This window comes from Carettochelys insculpta, chromosome 8 (assembly GCF_033958435.1).
Source record: "Carettochelys insculpta isolate YL-2023 chromosome 8, ASM3395843v1, whole genome shotgun sequence".
In the NCBI taxonomy this organism is placed as follows: domain Eukaryota; kingdom Metazoa; phylum Chordata; order Testudines; family Carettochelyidae; genus Carettochelys; species Carettochelys insculpta.
The window spans coordinates 71162433-71186318 of record NC_134144.1 but is presented as its reverse complement, the minus strand read 5'-3'; the positions used below and the strand labels follow the sequence as shown (position 1 = coordinate 71186318).

The following is a 23886-nucleotide window of genomic DNA, read 5'->3' as shown; positions in this document are numbered from 1 at the left end:
CCAAAGCTTATCTTTTTATGTCTTCTGCAAGTTCATCAATACACTTCACTATGTTATCAGACAGCAAAATTTTTGATAACTTTTTCTGGCTTTCAGCACTAAGCACAATATTTGCAGAACTCAATAAGCATGGCTTCATGAGTGTCTCTCTAATCGTGTGAGCGTTCTATGCTTTGGCAATGAACAGTGCCAGCTGTAAGAAGCTGCCACCTGTTTGGCTGTCTCCTGGTGAAAGTTTCAGTAATGTCGAACTGTGTGTGTTTCAAACATTGATGTTTGTCGCAAAAAAAAACTTGTTTGGCTTGTCTTTGAATGCCTTGTGATTTGTCTTCAAATGTCACACTTGACAGCCAGGCCTCACAATATTGCTGAGAACTGCACAGTGCACTGAAGGAGGTCAATCCCATATTTTCCAGTGCTGGTAAACCCAAACAACATAATCTTCATTATACTTCCTTTTCTTTGTCACATACATGTCTACAAAATATGAAAAAAAATATTTGGGCCGTCAATATAACAGGAAAAATTCAGCCTTTCAACTCACAGAAATTGAATAAAGTACCATTAAAATTGCTTTAAAATTCTATAATTAACAGGCCTAATATATATATATATCAAGAATTAACAGTAATTTTTTTTGGTAACATAAACTTAGGTGCCAAATTTAATGACTATCCACGTTTGTTTAAAACAGTTATAATCTATTGAAAAGCACTGGACACACACACACAAAAATAGACACAGGAAACTATTATAGGCCTATAGTTGCTATTTAAAATTTTAAAAGAATAGTATTTATATTTTTCTGGAAAAAATAATAAATAACACAGCCACTATCATGAGAATTAATAGCTGTAAACTGAGCATTACATGTCACTTGGAGAGGATGTGAATGATTTTCCAAGAGAGCAGTTGAAAGTCAGAGAACGTTGGCATTTGTAGAAATATCTAAGATACAAAGCTTTACACATTTTGGCTGTCCCTTTATTAAAAATAATTCTTTCTTCTTTTAAGGATACACAGGGATGCTGCACTGTGCTCTTTATTTGCCATAATGCTGACAAATGTTGCAATCTAACCATATTTACTTTTTAATAGTTGAAACAGATAAACAATTCTGACAGGTGCTTGCAGAAGAGATGATTAAATGCAGATAAAAAATGGAGTATTTCAGCTGAATTTTATATTAAAAATTGATTTTTTTTCCCCTGAACTCATGCCTTCCTAGCGCTTCCTCGTGCTGCCCGCCCCACTTGGGGAACCACTGATTTATAGACAAATATGACCACTGACAGTGGCGAGTCACAGCATGGAACACAGAGGACCCCAATTGAAATGGAGTGAAGAGGCTTGGAAACAGGTGGAAATTAAGTCCATGCAGAGTTTGACCAAAAGGCAATTTAGAATTGGATATATATGTGTATTAAAAACTGGTGAGGGTGACTGCATGCAAGAATATAGTCCATCGTTCTATAATGAGAGACCGATAGGATTACAGTACTGTAGACCAAAGTGTAACTGGAAGATAAATCATGTATTCCTGGAGAACAAAACCTTGTAGCTATTGAATTGTATTCCAAACGCCCTGGTGCCAATATCATTCCTGGTACACGGCCTCTTGGAGTCACGCTTCACTAGCTAAGCTTAGTGGCTAGCTCGATGGGTCCCGTGAACCACTGAGACAAACCACTAGAGGCAGTTTTTACTAGGGATGGTAGGAACGGGGAAAGCTTGCAAATACCATAGATGCAAAGGCTTAAACAGTTCCAGTCCAAAGTGCGCAATGTTGGATTTTTGTTTAAGTCTCTAGTGCAGTCCAGTTGAGAGTCGGGACTCTAGTGCACTGTGTGCCCTCTCAGCTAAAGAAATAGCTCTTTGTGGGTTTCTCAGATAGGCTCAGTTAGTCTCTCTCATTCAGACCTGTTTGCATGGGCTCTCCACCTAGACAATGTTGCCTCCCCTCTCCCAGAAGTCCTGCACAGACCAATACCCAACTGTGATGTCAAGCACTCATAGCCTGTTCAACCTGTGATTCTGGCCACTTTTCCTAGGGCTTCTCTGCTGCTCCCTGACAGCATGCAGCTCCCACCACTGTCAAATATACCCTAACCTAGTGGTCACTTCCTCCAGGTTCAAGATGTCATTACCTGGCCAGGGGAATGGGAAGTGCAATGAGAAGGTTGATGGGAAAGGTAGGATGCAGCAGGCAGGAAGCCTCCCTGAGGGTCCTGCAGGATCCTGGGTGGGAGCTGCTTAGGTAAGCGCCTCCTGTCCAGAGTCTGCCTCTGTCCCCGCTACCCCAGATCCCCACTCAAACTCTCTGCACACATTCCCACCTTAAGTCATAGCTCCCTTTCTGACCTTCCCCATGTGTTTATAGGCCAGAATTTTCTCCTGAATCCAAACCCCTTCCCTAACCTGCACCCTCCACTGCACCCCAGTTCCCTGCTTCACATCACCTCTGCAACCCCTGCCCCCAGTTCACAGACACTGCATCCCCTCTTCCATCTCTTCCCAAGCCAGAATCCTCTCTTGCACCTGCACCTACTGCTCCCCTCCCAGATCCTGCACCCCTTGCTACACTCCAATCCCCTGCGTCCAGTCTCCATCCTCTGTTCCCCCTGCCCAGGTCACAATTCCCTCCTAGATCCTGCATCTCTCCTACACATACCCCATGGTCAGAATCCTCTCCTGCACCCATACCTGCTCCTGGACTCTGCAGCCCAGTTCCATGCCCTAAGTGTCAACCCCTCCCTTGACCCAAACTCCCCCTCAGACCCCTACACCCTCTCCTGAACACCAATACTGAGCTCCCTTCCGTACACAACCTCCAACCTTGACCCCACACTCCTCCATAGAAAAGCGTGGCTCTCGACTACTTACCAACCCCTCCCCCCCGCATCAAAAAGTTTTATCCATCCCCTGAGCTATACTTGTTACTTCTGTTCAGTACTGAAGAGGATTCATTATGGACCAAGCCAGTTCAACGAGACCTGAAATAAAAGTATGATAAAAGTTATTGCAACCAGCCACTATTACTATTCCAGTAAAACTATTGGATAATCCCAAGCACTACCTACTCATCTCGCTCTTGTGTCACAAACAAACTTACGGTGGACTGATTTTGGTGCATATAAATAAATTATTGAACATTCTCTTAGGTTGGTTTTGACACAATATATCTAAGATCAAGTCATTCGTCTAACACATGACATCAGTGATGCCTTTGAGACAGATAAAAAAATTGGCACTGTTCAGGTGGATCTGTGAGCTGCATAAGATACTTTCTGGCATGTGGTCCTGACAGTCAAGTTGTAGCAGACTACTCCTTGTTAAGCTTATGGTGCTGTTCATCATGAGTTTCATCATGCAAGCTTAGGAATCTTTGACCATTCTAGTGCCTCTCCTTTTCAACTTATATAATTCTGACCAACCAACAACTAAGATAGATAAGTGTATATAAAAGTGGATGACATTTGTCCTACAGAGGAGCATATGATCTATAACGTTATCAGAGTGTTACTCAGCCAAGACACAAATTTTCTGGCTACTTACTTTTGTCAGTGGGAATTTACATTAAGTGAGCTTAAGATGATAGTTACAACCTTCCATCTGAACAATCAGCCCTTTATAGTCTGTATTGAATATTGTCCATGCTCCTCAGTGAGTAGTCATTAAACTGGTCCACAGTCTAACACACCATTCTCAGCTGGAGCTTAAGAAATAGCTCACCTCGTACAATGTCTTGATCCTTCAGAAGTTAGCAGGAACTTTGCAGGAACTGCGGCAAAAGTTTTATGAATCTCGGTCAATGCATTGATATTGTTCAGTCAGTTTGGCGGTGAATACAACCAATCATACCATCAGGGGCTGCCTTAGCTCATACGTTAATGTCTAACATATATCTGTTGACTCATATAGCTCCACCAAAGTTTTGGTAAGATGCTATTACTCTTAAAATTTTTTAAACTGGAGAACTATGCTAGATAAAACAACCTGCCACAGATAAGGCTAACAATGGTTCAAGCAGGTTCCAATAAGCAAAACAGGCTTTCTATGAGACCTGCCTGCCTCTGGAATAAAACACCTATGCCTAAAGTTCCTACTGGCTACACAATATACTTTTGTGGTGGCCATTCATAAACTTATGTCCAGTGCTGCCAAACTAGTGCCAATCTAGAATGAACCATCTGAGCTGACAGCTATAGCTTTACCGAGTGGCAGCAACTCTTGAACAGACACAAGCATACAGAAATCCTAACATATCTGTTTCCAACCTGGAATATAGACTCTGAAATAGATTTAACAGGTTGGAACAGTCAGAGTAGCTGTCATAATGCAAAAATTTGACTTAGCCCAATCTCCAAAGTAATCGTGAGACAGTGATGCTGATGGTTTAACATATTTTGCACACTTCCATGACTAGAAGATTCCACAGACAGTGGATTTTGGAAGAAGTGGCCTTCACCTCAAAGGCATGCTAAAGTTTTACTGAAGCTAGCTGAGTGGTTAAGGTATTGGACTGGAAATCCAATAGGGTTTCCTTGTGTGGGTTCAAATCTTGCTCCCAGGGAGGCTGTGCTACTTTCATTTATTTATTAGTGTTAAGGGAGGAGGGATAGCTCAGTGATTTGAGTGTTGGCCTGCTAAACCCCCGATTGTGAGTTCAGCCCTGGAGGGGTGCCAGTTTACGGGTGTGGGGCAAAAAGGGGGGGGGGCAAGGGTAGGGGACTGGACTTGATGCCCTCCTAAGGTGCTTTCTAGCTCTATGAGATGCATATCTCCATGTGTTATATTACAGGAGCTGACAGCCAGAGCTTCTCATTAGATTTAAAAGAAGATCACCAATACCTTTAATTGCATCCAGAAATAAACAAGAAGCCAATACAAAGATTTGAGCACAAATGTTATATGCTCATAGTAGACCATCTCACTCAACAGATTGGCTGGTGTCTTCTGCATGCAAGTGGCAAAGAAAGGGATGTGAGTGCTGTGTTAAAAAGGACTGTTTGCAGCCTCCTTACCAGCTACTAGCTGAGAAATCAGTAATAATAATGAGTTTAAAAGTCTGCAACCAGTTTTGGTAAAAGGCAGATACATACACTCAGAAACTATTCTGTGCATTAAATATTTCCTCCTGCCTGCAGCCATCACTTTGATCAAACAGGCTGAATCACAGTCAACTCACTTTAGACAGACCCAATCTGTCTGACCCTGGGGAGTCATGAAACTGCAGAATCTGTATGGGATGAACAGATCACCAGTATCATCAATATATTGATGTATTTTGGTCCAAAACATCTTACCATCTCTCCCACAGAAGCTTCACATAAACACTAAATAAGACAGGTGAGACAAGATGGAACAGTACAGCTCCGACATGTAATGCAAGATCCTATGTATTTAATACAGTTTTCAGTTCTATAGTACTTTTGCAATGAAGGATCTCAAAGTACTTTAGGAATGCTAAATACCTTTAGATCAACAGTATTAAACACTGATAAATATGGTAGAATCAGCAATGACAACTTCTCTTTGTCCATTGCAAAAAGAAAATAATCAGCCATTCAGGTTAATGCATTATCAGTTCAGTAAGATTTCAAACCAGATTCTTGGGGCAAGAGAACTGCAAAATCTATGTGTTACAGGAGCTGGCCTATTATCACCTTTTCAACAATCTAATATAAAAAAGGAACAAATAGGTTTGTGCAAAATAGTACAAATGGCACAGGGCAGTGATTTTCAAAGTGTAGTCTACAGACTTCTGGGGGTCCACAGTCTGCATCTAAGGGATCCACAAAATAGGACTATGAAAATTAAGTTTCAGATGCCAGAAAAGGCATTTGATTTTTCTGAACAATAACAAGTATATGAATACCCTACAGATCAAAACACAGAAGGTTTGGCATTACCACAGAAGCCCACCATTTCCACTGCAGAGAAAAAACGTGTTGTTACTGTTGAATATAGGTACTATACAGCGTGGAAGTCTTTTATTATTTTTCAGAGAGAGAGGTTGTATAGCAGAGATGTGAGGTGGAAAATGGAAAAGGAATAGTTATAACATGGAGAGACATGTAAAATGCTTTTGTCTCAGCCAGCAAAGAGTCAATTGTTTGTCAGAACAGAGGTACAGAATTGCCATGGATGAGAGAAAAGCATATTGTAGCCAGTGAAGCTGACAAAAAGAACTGAAGTAACTAAAAATTTCTGGAAGAAAGTATAAAAACAGATTTAATCTATCAAAATAGCTATTATGGGCTATTTGATTTTAGCAGGCTTTTTTTTTTGGTTTAACTTCTTAAAATTGTGAAAAAGAAGTTGCTATCAAATTCTAACGTTAATTCCCTGTGCAGAGAAAATAATAAATTATGAATGAGAGTCAAAGGCAGGCTGTACATGACAAGCAATTACAGTACAAGATAAAGTTCAGTTGAACCTGTCCTACAAAAACATACACAAATTACTTCTGGAGGAAAGAACAGCATGTTAGAGAAAGGGATTTGTACAATAAGTTCAAAAAAAAGGGAACATATAAGCAACCTGATTATCATCATAAAAATGTTTGGCAAGCATATACTTGCTGAAGAAAAGTACTGCTATTTATATATGAATAAAATGTATTTTATTGCACATTTAATAGTAGTTATATAAGTGTTATTAAAAGAACTTAGTATTTGCTGAAATGTGGAAATGCTAGCTTTCAGGAAAAAAGGTTCATTTACTAATCTTAACACCATCCTTTAACGAACTCAAAAAAACAAACAAACCCAAAACCACAGTAATAGATGAGAGATTTTTGCCAAAGGGGCAGGGTTAGGGGCTGGAGAGAGAAGGGTGGAATCTAAACCTGGATTGTTTCAGAGCAGGTTTAATTAGTAAATTTATCTGATTTGAATTAATCAAAATAATAGGCTCATTTTATTCAAGTCTCACTCCAGACCACCCCCCTTTTCCAGCCTTAGGGGAGGGAGCCTTTTATAATGGTCTGTGTAAACTGATGCTCAAGCATTAAGGGATTGCAGAAGTGCTTCTTGTGGAAGAAAAAGCAGAAGAGAAAGGCAATCAAATAAAACGCAGCTGTAGAGGCAAAATCAACTTTTTTTTCTGAATTTTAAAAAAATGTCTCTTTTCATCACAGTCTTGAACAGCAGTTGCAAACAGGCACTTGTGTCTGAGAAAAAAAGTTCTTTTTCCCGAGTGATTTTTGTCAGCAGGTTTCACCAACTGACCAAACATTCTAGCAGCCAGACTTTGGAGGTGCAAAATAACGCAACAACTGCTACTGCAGCAGCAGAGGACAAAGAGGAGGAGATGGTGGCAGCTTCAGGGGAACTCCTGAAACCCCCACAACCCCACCACAGCAGCGTGAAGAGCCTGCAAGAAATGCCTGGACCCAAAACCCTCTCCAACTTAGTTGAGTTCTTTTGGAAGGACGGCTTTGGTCGCATTCATGAAATTCAGGTACAATTTAGTTAAAATAATTACTGATTTAATCCAGGATGACTATTAAAAAATAAAGCAGCTGCTTAATTAATGAGTTGCGGTATCAGTTAATCCTCTCCTTGCAATGTCCTGTTGGTGCTGCTGTTCTGCTAGTGTTGGAGTTTGTTTACAGTTCTCTCCATTCAGTCTTCTTGGGATGAGTGTTTGGAGGTTTCAAGCCCTTGCTTTCTTCCTTCTTCCCATTACAACCCTGCTTTCAGCCACGGACAAAGGGGGCTGCGAATAACCATTATTCTTTGCTTTTGTGAGGATTTCTGGCTGATTCTTGCGTTTTTCAGATCTCTTATCTTTTTTTTCTAGGTCACCCCTAAACACAGTATGTGGTGGGACTTTTGCATCTTTCTCCTCCATCTTTTTTGGGGGGGAGTGGGGCAATATTTACTCTTATTTTCAGCCTTTAAAAGGTATACAGGCCTGTATTTGGGATGACTGACTTGTTTAACACTCCGTGGCTGTCTCCAATTCCCACAGGACTGAAGAAATCCAGCCATAACAATGAAGCGTTAAAGGCTGCCTTATTTTCTTTGGTCTCGTGTTAGACTCCATCGTCACAAAACAACCCAGCAGTCCTGGAGCACTTGACTTCCCATATAATTTATTTGGTGATGAGCTTTCGTGGGGCAGATCTGATTTTGTTACAGTGCTCCAGGACTGCTGGTTTGTTTGATTTTCTTTTAAGATGTGAGGAACAGGAGATATTGATTCCCCTCAAAACCAGCCAAGCCACGTTCATCCCACCGGGGCATAATCTCTGTGGTTTGCAACGGGCGTCTGACGGGCCACCTCTGAGGCGTGTACCAGCGCCCAAACTCTGCGGCGGGGGCCCCCTCGCGTTTGGATGGGGTGGGGAAGAAATTGGTCGTACAACACGTGTGCGGGGGGGGGGGGGCTGTTTGTTCCCTCAGTTTGTTTGTTTTTTCATCTCCAGTTCCTCAGAGCTCAGCCGTTCCAGCCCGCGAGCCCGTTTTGTGTACTCGCTGTCCCCCGCGCGCCGGTCTCCCGGGGGGATCGGCTTGTACGTGCCCATGGGCGTGCGGGCTGCTGGGTTGTTCAGCCATCACCTCAGCAGCAGGCGGGTGATTTGAACCCCCTCCTTCTGAGGCGGAGGGGGGTAGCGCGCGCGCGCCAAAACTGGTGGAATGTTGGGGGGGGACGACCAGCCAACGGTCGGGCTCCCCAACGTTCCACCGGGGCTCGCGCTGCCCGCGAGGAGCCAACGGCCGCAGCTCTCGCGCCTGCGCCTCCTATTGGCAGACGGCGAGGCACGGAACGGGCAACCACGTGCTCGTGGAGAGAGGGGCGGGGCTGGCTCCGGTCTGGTTGAGGGGAGGCTTCTCTGGCTGGGGAGGGCGGGGGGCGGCAGCTGGTGACTGCAGCTTTGTGTGTGTGTGGGGGGGGGTCTCCTGGCCTCAGTTTGGCTGTGTGCTCATTGCTCCCTGCGGCAGCCCAGCCCCACACGCAGCGCCCTCCCTAGGAACGCGCAGCGTACACAGCGGCGTAGGGCACCACCTTGCCACTCTGTGCCAAGCCTGTGTGTGCCTAGCACAGCCAGAGCACAGTGCTCCCTCAAGCAACCTCAGTCCACTGGCCTCCCCTGGGCCCTGCCTCCCAGCTCCTCCCCCCTCCCGCCCCAGCCCTGCTACCCCAGTCCTTCAGTCCCTCCCCCCACACCTCTGCTCCATTCCTGGCCCCAGCAGCCAAATCCCCCAGCCCTCCACCCCCTGCTTTGACCCCCTCCCGGCTTTAGTGGTCCTAGTGTCCTGACACCCAGCTCTTCCAGCCCACAGCTCTGGTGAGAGCCAACGCTTCCACTTTCACCTGCTCCCGCACCAGCCTGCTTGCCTGGCCCTCAAACCCCCAAGCACCGGCCTCTCTGCAGAGTTGCTGCCCTGCTCCTCTGTGTGTGAGTAAATGCTTGGGTTGTGTAAGGCACCCAAAGACATAAGGATGGTCCTGCCCACACTCAGGCATGTGACAAACCACTCGGAAGTTGGCTGAGCAATGACATATGAAGCACCGCATGCTGAAGCGAGATACTTAGTGCGGCTGGGAGAGGCCCCATGTCCATAGTGGGCTGCTAAAGGGAAGTCCCAGAGCAAAGACAGAATTCATCCTGGGTTGGGATCCATCATCTCCATGCCCCGTGGCTTTGTATTTTTTAGGTCCCAGCCTGCAATTTGCTCCTTTGCACAATTGCCAGGAGCAGCTGAGGCATGAGAAGCCAATAAATGGAGCACGCTGCTTTCAGAGTCTCTGGAATGTGTTTTTATAAAGAGGGAGTTTCTTTTTGTTTTTTAAGCAGCCTCTCTTCCCCATGCTGGGAGCTCCCTTCCCTCCTACCTGCATCTTCCTAGGACAAGCAGATTTAAGTTGAGCAGGGACACCTGCATTTTAAGAAAATAAAGAATTGTATGAAAAATACAAGTTTGTGTTTGCTTTTCAGGGAGAATACTTAGTGGGTTTTCATGCCTGCTACAAATCTGGCATTTGTAACACAGAGTATGACCCTTTTAGAATAATCATTTCTAGAAAAAATACTGTCTTGATCAAATGTTTCTTTTTGTTAGAGAACATTTGACTTTAGGCATCAAGTAAGGATGGTCCATTACAATACATTACAGGATAGGATGTCATTGTAGATAAGTTTTGAATTTTCCCACAGTAGTTACACCCGTCTTAGGAATCCCTGCTGCCCAAAACAGGTTAACCTCAGGCTTTTAACCTGGCTTTCCATCTCATTTTGGGGCTCACCTTTACAAAAGCAGCATTCATTATTTTGTTTCTCTCTTTTGCCCACTCTCCATTGCTAGCTACTGGAGAGACTAGCAATTGAAATTTCCTCTTTTTTTTTTTTCCTGGTTGATCCCTTCTCACACTCTGCTTTCTCCATCAGCTCCTACTCTTGTGCTCTTGCTACATAAAGAAAGAGGTAGTGTGGGGACTAGTGAGGCACCATATAGTAGTAGGTAGTCTGACGATGACGTCTTCAGCTTGCACAGTTTCATCAGTTGTGGACTCGCATATGGCTGAGGAGTCCAAGCTTTGAATGGCATGGGCGTTCACAGTGGGGGCAAGGGAATTGTCCTGGCTGTGTTGGTGTGGCTGCTGGTGTCGCTTTCTGCCTCTCATGAGCATTAATGAGGCGTACGCGTCGATGCTCTTCAAAGTTATCATACACCTGTCGTATGAGAGCACACCAGCCTGTTCGGTCTTTTGCATGCTGCTCTAGCTGCTCTGGTTTTAAACCAGCATGAGCAATGTTGGCTTTCACGCAGTCTTTATATCTCTTGTGAGGCCTATCTTGATTCCTTTTGCCCTGGGAGAGTTCACTGTAGAGGAGTTGCTTAGGGATTCTCAACTCTTCCATTCGTGTGACATGCCCCGTCCAGCGAACCTGGGCTTTCAGAATCATGGCTTCAATGCTCGTGGTTCCTGCTGTGTCCAAGACTTCCAGGTTCGTAATTCTGTCCTGCCATCAAATGTGCAGTATTGACCTCAGGCTGTGTGTGTGGAAGCACTTCAGCAGTTTTATATGTTTTCTGTACAAGGTGCAGGTTTCACAGTCATACAAGAGACTGGTCAGGACTACAGCCTTGTACACTTTCAGTTTAGTGGACTATTGGCTATTGTGCTGATTCAACACCCACGCTGTCAGACGTCCTAGTGCCCGGCTGGCCTGGCAGATTCTGGCATTGATTTCTTTGTTAAAGGAGCCATCATTAGCTATCACACTGCCAAGGTACTTGAATTCCTCTACCGTTTTTAACTCTGTTCCTTCAATAAAGATTGAGGCAGGGAGAACAGCAGATCCTGGAGCAGGTTGAAACAGTACCTCGGTCTTTCCTAGGCTGATGGTCAAACCAAAGAGGCGAGTGGCATCAGCAAACTTGTTGACAATGACCTGGAGATCAGATTCCTTGTGTGCCATAAGTGCACAGTCATCAGCAAAAAGTGCTTCAAGGATGAGCTGCTCAAGCATCTTGGTTTTAGCATTCAGATGATGAAGGTTGAAAAGTGACCCATCCAGTCTGTATTTTTTGTAGACTCCATGGTCCAGGAACCATATAGAGAAGGGACAAAAGATGTGCAGCCTCCAGCAGTGGTGGAAGCAACAGCTGTGTGAGTCCCCTCTTTGCCTTGTGAAGTCAAGAAGGTGGGGAGTAAGAGATGAAAGAGGAAAAATCCAGTGGGTTGTGAGACAGGAAGGTTGTGGAGTTGTTAGACACTGAGGGGACGGTAACAGAAAAGGATGGGATGGAAAGAAGGGGAAGATGTGAATGGGGAAACATCAAAGGAAGAGAACAGCTCTTTGCCCTCAGAGCTAAGAGAGGGAACTGAGACTGAAACCACTGCAGTGGAAGAATGACTTATTTATCCTCCTAAGACATGACCCCGAAAGAGGGCAAAATTAAACGCGTATATTTCATTTTCTACCAAATTTTATTTCCAGCTTTACAGTAGGTCAGGATTAAGCAGGTCTACTTTCCCCTCTTCAGAAAAATGTGGAGACTGCAATTGTGACTGCACTGGATAAGGATGGGAGGACTCTTTGGATAGGTCTACACAGCTAAATTATTTCAAAATAACAGCTGTTATTTCTAAATAGCAAACCTAGCATTTATATTAAAAATAGATTAAAGTTAGACTCCTAAATCTTTATTGAGGTCAATGGTCGCTGAACTTCACTCTTCTATTTTGAATTTCTTAGCCTAACATATTGGTAGGCATTTAACACAACTGATTTCCCCATGAAAGAAACAAAGTGGAAAATAATCTCTGTGTGCACATGTGAATCTATTCTTGGTGGTCACTTGACAACAAGTAGGACATCTTCATGTCACGCTCAGGTCTCTGGCCCATGTACAAATATTAAAATAAATTTGAAATAGCGGCTGACTTATTTTGAAACTGGTAAACCTCATTTCACAAGGAATAGCACCTATTTTGAAATAGGTGCTGTAAGTGTTAAGGGAATAGTGCCTATTTTGAAGTAAGCCATAGTAGCTGTGTCTACACGTGCACGCTACTTCGAAGTAGCGTCACTAACTTCGAAATAGCGCCCGTCGCGGCTACATGCGTCAGGCGCTATTTCGAAGTTAACTTCGACGTTAGGCGGCGAGACGTCGAAGTCGCTAACCTCATGAGGGGATCGGAATAGCGCCCTACTTCGACGTTCAACGTCGAAGTAGGGCCCGTGTAGACGATCCGCGTCCCGCAACGTCGAAATTGTGGGGTCCTCCATGGCAGCCATCAGCTGGGGGGTTGAGAGACGCTGTCTCTCCAGCCCGTGTGGGGCTCTATGGTCACCGTGTGCAGCAGCCCTTAGCCCAGGGCTTCTGGCTGCTGCTGCTGCAGTGGGGGATTCATGCTGCATGCACAGGGTCTGCAACTCGTTGTCGGCTCTGTGTATCTTGTGCTGTTTAGTGCAAGTGTGTCTGGGAGGGGCCCTTTAAGGGAGCGGCTGGCTGTTGAGTCCGCCCTGTGACCCTGTCTGCAGCTGTGCCTGGCACCCTTATTTCGATGTGTGCTACCGTGGCGTGTAGACGTTCCCTCGCTGCGCCTATTTCGATGTGGTGCTGCACAACGTCGATGTTCAACATCGACGTTGGCAGCCCTGGAGGACGTGTACACGTTATTCATCGAAATAGCCTATTTCGCTGTCGCCACATCGAAATAGGCTACTTCGATGTAGGCTTCACGTGTAGACGTAGCCAGTATGTGCAATGGCTCTGTTTCGAAATAGGCTCTGTGTGTGCACAATGTATTTTGAAATAGCTTATTCCAGTTTGTTAAACAAAATATACTAGGGTAAAGGGCTTAATACTACTATGCTTGCATCTACACTTGGGTTTAACTGTTGATTTTTTTTTTTAAAAATCACACTTTAACAACTTAAGTTGTGCCATCATTTAAAGCTTTTAAGTGCACAGTAGGTCCAAGAAGCGCAGTAGACTTGTGATCTTTGGCATGGAGAAGAAGCAGAGAAGATAAAAAGGAAGAGACGGGAGGGGAAAGGACAGCTGCTGAGAAAAGAGGCATCAGGACAGAATCCCAAAGGATGAAAGAAAAAAATCAGAAGGGAGGAGAGTAACTAAAAAGTTAGAAAAAGAGATAGGAAAGATATAAAGGAAAAATTTTAACAAGTAAATCTTATATGTTTCTTTCATTTTATATTAAAAAAAAAGATTAAAATTAGACTCCTAAATCTTTATTGAGGTCAATGGTGGCTGAACTTTACTCTTCTATTTTGAATTTCTTAGCCTAACGGATTGGTAGGCATTTAACACAACTGATTTCCCCATGAAAGAAACAAAGTGGAAAATAATCTCTGGCTGTGGACACACTTGGCCAAAACTTCGAAATGGCCATGCAAATGGCCATCTGGAAGATTACTAATGAAGCGCTGAATTGAATATTCAGTGCTTCATTAGCATTAGGACGCTTCTGGCTGTGGCACTTCGAAAGCACTGCTTTAGAAAGCTCTCAGCTCGGTGTGGCTACAAGGGGATCCTTTTCGAAAGGGCCGAGAGGAATAAGGGGATTATGAAAGGAGCAGGGTCCTTTCAAAAAGGACCCCCATGTAGCCGCGCTGAGCTGCACGCTTTCGAAAGCGGCACTTTTGAAGTGCTGCGGCCGGAAGTGTCCTAATGCTGATGAAGCGCTGAATATTCAGTTCAGCGCTTCATTAGTAATCTTCCAAATGGCCATTTGCATGGCCATTTCGATGTTTTGGTTAAGTGTGGCCACAGCCTCTATGTGTGTGTGCATGTGTGCATCTGTTCTTTGTGGTCACCTAATAACAAATAGGACACCTTCATGTCACACTCAGGTCTCTGACCCATGTACAAATATTAAAATAAAACAGGCAGTATCTGCTGTGCAAAATATTGCTTTCTTTAATTTTTGCAATGAAAATATTTTTAGTGCTATGAAAAAAAATGAAAACAGTAACAAGAGAAACTAGAGGTGGAAAAATCCTAAGTAATACATGTGAATATAACAAGAAGTCTTGTGGCACCTTGTAGACTAACATTTTGGAGCATAAGTTTTGTGGGCAAAGACCCACTTTGTCAGAAGCTTATGCTCCAAAATTTCTGTTAGCCTATAAGGTGCCACAGGACTTCTTGTTTTTGAAGATACAGACTAACTAAGCTACTTGTGAATATGTTTCTCTACCTTTCAGAACCACTGAGAAATACAGGATTTCCCCCTTAATCCAATGCAATTTGTGTAAAGAAAATCAGTAAAAGTAGGTGGGGGGCAGTAAATATTACCTACTTTTAATTTAGTTTAGAGTCTTACAAAACATGTAACTTTACAAATAATGATGGCCTGTTTACGTATACTCTGTAATCAAATTAATAACACTCCATTAAATTTAACAACAGAGTGAACATTAGGAATTAATTAATCTGAAACCTCTTGATAACAACTGCAGCTACTTAAATCATGTTCTTTGAGACACAAAAATGTTCCATATGTTTAAGGACTCTGGGGGAGGAAAGGGGGTCAAATTGAAGCATTTTTTTACAATGGAGGGTCTGTTCTAAGTAACCTGATTCCAGAATTTTACTGGCACAGGCCATACCAGAAGGGCCTACAGAGCAACTCTGGGTGAAGAAAAAGGGTTTTGAATTCAGTGGAGTTGGAACAGTAGGTTCAGAGAGAAGGAAAATGAAGGTGAGGGGAAAGGATTTGACCCTTACAACTTGTGTTGTGTGATGTACACCATAATGTGAAAGAATAGGGAGATGATGTAGAATATTTTTAATAATTGTAAGAAGAAATAAAAATGGAATTTTCAGCCAAATCTGCAATATAGATTTGAGGCACAGAAGGCCATTTTACTTATTATTGATAATATTTTTAGAAGTTATGTCCTGAGATAGGCTAGAAACTATCGGGACACAATGGAAGGCAAAATTCCTGCCTTGAAGAGTTACTTTCTATTTCTGTTATTTTGTAAAAAGAGCACATGCTTCATTAGATTGTACTTCTCAAAACTTGGTCCAAATTTGTCTTTATTGAATCCTAGCTTATAAATCACACCATAACTAGAAACAGTGTAACTAAATGTGCATATAAACAATGAGAAGTCCTGTGGCACCTTATAGACTAAGGCTGCGTCTCCACATGCTGCTTCTTCCAGAAGCAGCACACTAATGAGCTAAATGGAAGATGCTAATTAGGCGCAGATGCAAATTTGCTGCACCTCATTAGCACATCAGCACGTGGTTTGGAGTCCGGAAAAAGATCTTCTGGACTCCGAAGTACGCGTGGAGATGTGCAGCCCGTGGGAATCTTCCAGAAGGAAACCATCGTTCCACAAGCCCCTTCTTCCTCAAAATTTTGGGGGATTCCTTCTGGAAGATCTCTACACGTACTTCGGAGTCTGTAAGAGCTTCTTCTGGACTCTGAACCACATGCCAATATGCTAATGAGGCATGGAAAATTTGCATCCACGCCTCATTACCATCTTCTGGTTAGCTCATTAGTGTGCTGCTTCCGGAAGAAGCAGCATGTGGAGACGCAACCTAACAGATTTATTGGCGGATAAGCTATTGTAGGCAAAGACCCGCTCCATCAGATGTACATATGAAGAATGTACATTTGTGATAAGAATGTAAAACAGTGTGTTAAAGAATGATTAATGATTAATTTTGTTCAAGGTTATTATAGGCAATTAAACATTTTATCTGTTCTGCATGATAGTGGGGGGAAAAAGGGATGTTACTCAAATCTTCTCTCATAATTATGATTTTTTTCCAGTCCTGATTCTCTGATTGTAAATTTTCTTTTGCACCACCTCTTCTGCTTCTGTGTTTTTATTATCTGTATCCACTATCTCCTAAAGTAGTTTTGTTGCTTTGCCTTTGGCCTAAATTTAGTCCTAATCTCTCCTGAGGTATATTCAAAATGAATTCCTGAGAGACAGGTGCTTCATTTTAAGACTAGCTCAAAATTAAACAAATTAATCTTTTTCTATTTGTTGGTAAAGATAGAGCATTGCTCTGTAAAATCATCTCCTCGGAAAACTTTTCAGGTTCTTTTTTATTGTTGAATGTTTCTCAATTCCCTTTTCCTAATTGCTTGCTTTTTGCCTCCAGCTAGCATTCATCGATCACTCAGCAGAGATACCGTACTAGATAAATAGAAAATCCTTCATCTCTTCTTTTCCCCCACCTGACACAGTATATCTTATTCATTATGATATATTATTTGTCATAACAAATCTACTCTAAAATTTGGAGATTTCAATTCCCTGCTGTTGAGTTGGCAGTCTTGCCTAATGGCAAGGTCATGAAGTAGCCTTGTAAAGAATAAGGAACACGTTAATCAGTTCTTTTATTGGAGAAGTACGAGTGAGCTTATTTTTGTTTTAAACAAGAAGTACAAGTTTACTCCATGAGTATGCTTCTGATCTCCCTTTACTTCCGTCCTTTATTTTGATCTTTTCTGGGCCAATCTTTTATATGAGGCCAAATCTACAGGTAGATATGGAAACAGGTTGATAGATGGAAAAGAGTCAGTTTTGTTATGTGAGCTGCACATTTCCCTACTCTGCAAGTCCTTTCACTTCCTAAATGTTCAGTTTAGCTAGCTCTTTGTGTCTTCTAGAGGTCAGGGTCTTTCCAGCCTCCAAGAATCTGCATAGCAGCAACCCTCCCCTCACTTTTCTGGTCATAGTGACTATTTCAAGAGTGAGGAGAAGATACCTTCTAGTGACACGTCCCGCTATTGCTTGAATGAAAAACTTGATACGTAGTTCTAAATCCGATACGGGACTCATCATTGTTCAGTGACTATATCACCAGGCTAGTTTTCAACTCCTGACTTTCAAGTAATGAAATAGCTTTGAAGATAGCTAATATTCAGAAGTGTGATTTACTCCTGAATAACCTAGTCTGTTTCTAAAGTGCTGCCATTGCAAACCTTCTGAGTAGATTAGGTAGAATTTGATGTCAGTGCAAACCTATATGTTTTATTACAAAAGTATTAGTTTTCTTTGTCTTTATATTTTTTCATTGCATTTTTTAATTCCCTTGGTGGTGGTTGATGTTGCAGCAAAAACACACGCAGGAGTATGGAAAGATCTTCAAATCTCACTTTGGTCCCCAGTTTGTAGTGTCCATTGCAGATCGAGACATGGTTGCCCAAGTTCTCCGGGCAGAAGGTAGAACTCCACAAAGAGCTAACATGGAATCTTGGCAGGAATACAGAGACTTACGAGGGAGAGCTACAGGACTTATTTCTGCGTAAGTTTAATTACTTTTTTCTCCTTAATTTTTACTACCAAAGCACGTTAATTTTCTGAACTACCATATACATCAGCCTCTTGTTTTTTCATTTAAAATTGCAGTTGCAAAGGCTTTGTATAGTGAAAGCCTGATTATGCATTTAACATGCATATATCACCAAAATCTGAAAGTTAAAATATAGTTTAGAGTCAAAATAATAGCTCCTTGTTTATATAAAAGAATTGGAAAAGGTACAGAGAGGGGCAACAAAAATGACTGGGTTGTAGAATGATTTCCGTACAAGTAGAGATTAAAAAGATTGGGACTGTTGATATTAGAAAAGAGCTGAATAAGGAAGCGTATAATAGAAGTTTGTAAAATCATGAACAATCTGAAGAAACTGATAGTACTACTTCATGTAACACACAGTCAATCTATAGAGCTCGTCGCCAGAAAATATTGTGAAGTCCATAAAAGATTAGGGATTGGAAGAGACCTCAGTAAGTCATCTAGTCCAACTGCCTGCTCAAACCAGGACCAACCCGAACTAAATCATACCAGTCAGTGCTATATCAAGCCTGGTTTTAATGGGGATTTCACCACCTCCCTAGGTAACCCATTCCAGTGCTTCACTACCCTTCTAGTGAAATAGTTTTTCCTAATATCCAAAAATATAACTCAGTTCCAAAAAGAATTAGAATATAGGTAGGTCCATATTACCCACTATGGTCACATGCTATGGCTGTTCCTTAACCTCTGCCAGAACCTGAGACTGAATGACGGGTTGGATCACACAATAATTGCCTTGTTCTGGTCATTCCTTCCAAAGCATCTGGCATTTGCTTATATCAGAAGATGTGATACTGGGATGGGACATTGATCTAGCCCAGTATGGCAGGTCTTACATTCTTTCTTTGTTTTGCTGATAATGGGCCAATAATGTAAGATTTGGAAGGTGCCACTTAATATTTATTTGTATTGTTATACCACCTCAGAGTCATGGACCAGAACTCTGGAGTGCTGGATGCTGTGCAAATAGAACAAACGGACAGTCCCTATCCCAAAAGAGCTGACAATATAAGTATAAGACAAGAGACAATAGATGAATACAGACAAATGAGGGGAGTACAATAAAACAATGAGATGGTACAGTCAACATGTCAGGCTGGGGTCTCAGCACACCAGTAGCTTGACTGTTGTAAATGTTTTTGTAGGCCTTACGGGAAAGGAGAGTATGAAGCAGGGTTTCAAAAGGCGATAATACATCAGTTTTCTAAAATGTTTAATTGGGAGCTTGTCTCAGGAGGCAGCATAAAGGCTGACAATTTAACAAGTAAGTGACAGAAGCTGACCTCAGTGGCCAGTTGGAGATGGGAGTCAACTTTTTCAATACTGAATAAGAGATAATAGGTAGGATGATGACAGGTCATGAAGAACCTTGAAAGTAAAGACAAGCAGCTAATGTTTGTTAAGAGAGAACTTATGCAGGACTTTATGGAGAGGGATGGCATAGTCAAAGCAACAGGCTTGGGAATTTGATCTTTGCAGTATTCTGAATGATTATAAAGGGACCAAAATGCTTATATCAGGGCCAGAAAAAGTATTAAAGTAATCAAGATGTGAAATGAGACTGTGGAATAGCGTTTTAGTTGTGCGCATTAATAGGAAGTCTCTATCTTAGAGATGTTCAGAAGAAAGAATTTGCAAGACTTAGATAAAACCTGAATTTGAGGACCTAGGCAGTTGAGAAGGGGGAACTCAGCGATGGAGGAAGAAGAAAAAAGTGAGCAGTTCTTGAGTAAGACCAAGTTAAGTAAATGGTTCTTTTTGAGATTGGAATAGTTGAACCAGGACTTCAGGTTGAATGAAGACATGGGGATTAGGAAATATACATCTAATGGATTTGGATGGGTTATCAACACAAAATCACTTAGGGATGAGAACAAAAAGCAGTCAAGTAGCACTTTAAAGACTAGCAAAATAGTTTATTAGGTGAGCTTTCTTGGGACAGACCCACTGCTTCAGACCATAGCCAGACCAGAACAGACTCAATATTTAAGACACAGAGAACCAAAAACAGTAAGCAAGGAGGACAAATCAGAAAAAGATAATCAAGGTGAGCAAATTAGAGAGTGGAGGGGTGGGGGGGAAGGTCAAGAATTAGATTGAGCCAAGTATGCAGACGAGCCCCTATAGTGACTCCGAAAGTTCCCATCACGATTTAAACCATGCGTTAATGTGCCGAATTTGAATATAAAAGCCAGCTCGTCCGCTTCTCTTTCCAAAACGGTGCGATAATTCCTCTTCAGTAACACACATACCTTTAGGTCATTGACAGAATGCCCCATTCCATTAAAATGTTGACTAACTGGTTTGTGGATCTGGAGTGTTTTGATGTCTGTTTTGTGCCCGTTGACCCTTTGTCTAAGGGAGTTAGAAGTCTGTCCAATATACAAAGCATCTGGGCATTGTTGGCACATGATGGCATATATGATGTTAGTAGAGGAGCATGAGAAAGTGCCCGTGATTCTGTGAGTAACCTGGTTAGGTCCAGTGATGGTATTTCCAGAGAAGATATGTGGACAAAGCTGGCAGCGGGCTTTGTTGCAGGGAAAGGTTCCAGGACTGGTGTTCCTGGGGTATAGACTGTGGCTGTTAGTGAGGATCCTCATGAGGTTGGGAGGTTGTCTGTAAGAAAGAACACGCATGTCACACAGGGCCTTCTGGAGTGTAGCGTCCTGATTAAGAGTAGGTTGTAGGTCTTTAATAATTCGTTGCAGTGGTCTGAGTTGGGGGCTGTAGGTGATGACCAGTGGTGTTCTGTTCTTGGCTTTTTTGGGCCGATCTTGGAGTAGCTGGTCTCTTGGGTATTCATCTGGCCCTGTCGATTTGTTTTTTTACTTCTCCTGGTGGGTAATTCAGGTTTATGAATATTTGGTAAAGTTCTTGTAGTTTTTGGTCTCTGTCAGTTGGATCTGAGCAAATGCGATTGTACCTAAGAGCTTGACTGTAAACAATGGATCTAGTCACTTGTGCAGGATGGAAACTAGAAGGGTGTAGATAGGTATAGCGATCAGTGGGTTTTCGGTACAGTGTGTTACTGATCAGGCCATCCTTGATTAGTACTGTAATGTCCAGGAAATGTATCTCTTGAATGTTGTAATCGAGGCATAAGTTGATGGTGGGGTGTAGATTGTTAAAGTGTCTGTGGAATTCTTCTAGAGCCTCTGTACCATGGGTCCAAATCATAAAGATGCCATCCATGTATCTTAAGTAGAGGAGTGGTAATAGGGGACGAGAGCTGAGGAATCGTTGTTCCAGGTCAGCCATAAATATATTAGCATATTGTGGGGCCATGCAGGTGCCCATAGCAGTTCCACTAATCAGGAGGTATAAATTGTCCCCAAAACGGAAATGATTGTGTGTGAGAACAAAGTTACAGAGGTCAGACACCAGATTGGCTGTGGTGGCATCAGGGATGGTGTTCCTGATTGCTTGTAATCTGTCTTTATGTGGAATATTAGTGTACAGAGCCTCTACATCCATTGTGGCAAGGATGGCATTATCAGGAACCTTTCCGATGTTTTGTAATTTCCTCAGGAAGTTGGTGGTATCTCAGATATAGCTGGGAGCGTTGGTGGCATAGGGTTTGAGGAGGGAGTCCACGTAACTGGATAGTCCGGTGGTAAGGGTGCCAATACCTGAAATGATAGGGCATCCAGGGTTTCCAGGTTTGTGGATTTTGGGAAGTAAATAGAATAATTCAGGCTGCGGCTCAGATGGTGTGTCTGAGTGAATGAGGTCCCGAAATTACAACAACTACTGAAGGAACTCCTTGCTGCTACTCGGGACCAGGAATCAAAGTTGAAGCCAGGAATCAAAGTTGAAGAAGGTTGATGGTGAGGCAGAGGTTAGCGATGTGAACAGGGAAAGGAGAGAAGAGTTGAATGAAATGTGGTTCAAAAGATGAAGGAGGAAGGAAGGAGAGGATGGGTTGGAAGCAGCAGGAATGCGACAGAGGCCTGACACTCTCACTGCACTCTGATCTGGGGCAGGAAGTGTGAGGGGGGAGGCCAATAATAAATTTAATATTCATGCCAGATGAAATGATGTAGGTCTCTGAGAGCCAGAAGCTGGAGAGAGCAAGGTATGAAGAGGTCATGTACGACTGAAACTTTTTTACAGGTGGAGTAGGCATGCCAGACAGCAAGGGAATAGGGAGCAGAGGGGAAATAAAATTCCTCTTGGGGCCAGTGACTTTCAGAACCCCACTGCAGCATCATTCCAAGTGGAAGATGTAATGGGGCTCGGCGGCCCCAAGCACTGCGTCCCATTGGCAGCCAGAACTGACTCTCACTCAGCAGGTAGAACAGGAGGTAGATTAGGCAACAGGAACACAGCGTAGTAGAGAGGTGTCACTACAGCAGCCAGCAACAGTCATTCCAGTCCCTCTTGGGGAGGGGAGACTGGAGGGAAGCCCCCCCAAGCCAGGCTCTTGGTTTCCTCCCTTTGTTCCTCTTCTCCAGTCCTGGCTAACTGCCTTCCAATTCCCACACACTAGCTGCCCACCTCTAATTCAAAACCAGATTGGCTCCACTCTGCTCTTTGTTCAGGGACAGAGGTGTTACCTGACATCTTAGATTACAGCTGGCAGAAGGTCACCTGCAGCCTGTGTGAGCTGCTCAGCCTGTCACACGCACGCGCACACCAACCCTCAGTACATTCACAGAAGACTTGGCAAGGGAGTTCTTATTCAAATAACTTTAAAGTTTAAATGATTGTCTGCTTAAATAATTGTGAGAGAGACAAAGAAAAGGAGGTAATATTTTTTTATAAGACCAGATTCATTTGGTGAAAAAGACAAGCTTATGAGCTTACACAGAGCTCTTCTTCAGGTATGAGAAAGATACTTAGTGTGTCATAATTAATTACAAGGGTGGAACAGATAGTCAACATGTTGCAAGAGATCATTCAAGGTGCAGTGGGCAGTTAACACTTACACCTTAGGACAAAGGCATGTTAGTGGATTGCAGATTGTTGTAATGACGTATAAATCCAATGTCTTTATTAAGTCTATGATTTTTGGTGGTTAGTGGAGTTGTAAATTTAAGTTCCCGAGCTCTTCTTTGAAAGACATGCAGGTTTCCTTTGCGTATGAGGACAGAAAGGTGATATATGGAGTAGTCAGTTTGTGAAAATTGTTTGTCCACAGGTGATATGGTGTATATCTTTCATCATTGTACTGGGTGAGTTCATTTGCATGTAGTGATTGTCCTGTTTCATACATATAGTTGTGAGGGACACATAGTGTGTACTGGATCCAGTGTGTTTTATGATGGGCATTTGTAGGACCCATGAAATGTGTGTTGGGTAGGGGGGGGACAGTATTGATCACTGCAGCAGCAGAGATATATTTGCAGGTTTTGCATCTGTTGTTGTGGCAGCAACTAGTGCCACTTTGAGTTGGTTAATGCCTTATCTGATCTATTTTATACTTTCCTATGACACTCTGGGCTTGTCTACACTTGCCCCCAACTTCGAAGGGGGCATGTTAATCAGGGCGCTGGGAGATTACTAATGAAGTGCTGTGGTGAATACGCAGCACTTCATTAGGCTAATTCTCCCCTGGGCAACTTTGAAGGGTCAAACTTTGAAGTGCCTGCTTGTGTGTAGTCATGGCACTTTGAAGTGCCCACGCTACTTCAAAGTGCCTTTACTCCCAAAATTTTGAGGAGTAAGGGCACTTTGAAGTATCATGGGCGCTTCAAAATGCCTGCAGCGACACGCATGCCAGCACTTGGAAGTTTGACACTTCGAAGTTGCCACGGGGGAGAATTTTTTACCATATAATTATAAAATAAACTAATTGAAATATAAATATTGCATTTAAATTTTAGTGTATGGTATATAGAATAGTATATATAAGTCAGTGTGAAATTTTAGTTTGTACTGACTTTGCTACTTTTTATCTAACCTGTTGTAAAAATAGACAAATATCTAGATGAATGAATGTACTCTTTGAAAGACCTCTCTGTACTTCCTGGTTGAGAAACACTGTTCTAAGTTATGTAATTTGTAATATATTAATATTCTGTATTGTTTGCTATTGATTAAAAAGATACCATTTGTCACAGGAAAGATA

The 23886-nt window shown here is 42.7% G+C and overlaps 1 protein-coding gene across 1 annotated transcript in view; it reads left to right on the top strand.

Annotated features, from left to right (window-relative positions):
• The first annotated feature begins 7122 nt into the window (after window positions 1-7122).
• The window catches only part of CYP27C1 (cytochrome P450 family 27 subfamily C member 1), a 39686-nt gene continuing 22922 nt past the window's right edge, over window positions 7123-23886 (top strand). The window contains exons 1-2 of the mRNA XM_075001748.1: window positions 7123-7464; window positions 17572-17762. Of these exons, the coding sequence (XP_074857849.1) occupies window positions 7123-7464; window positions 17572-17762 (533 nt within the window). The remainder of the gene's footprint in view (window positions 7465-17571; window positions 17763-23886) is intronic.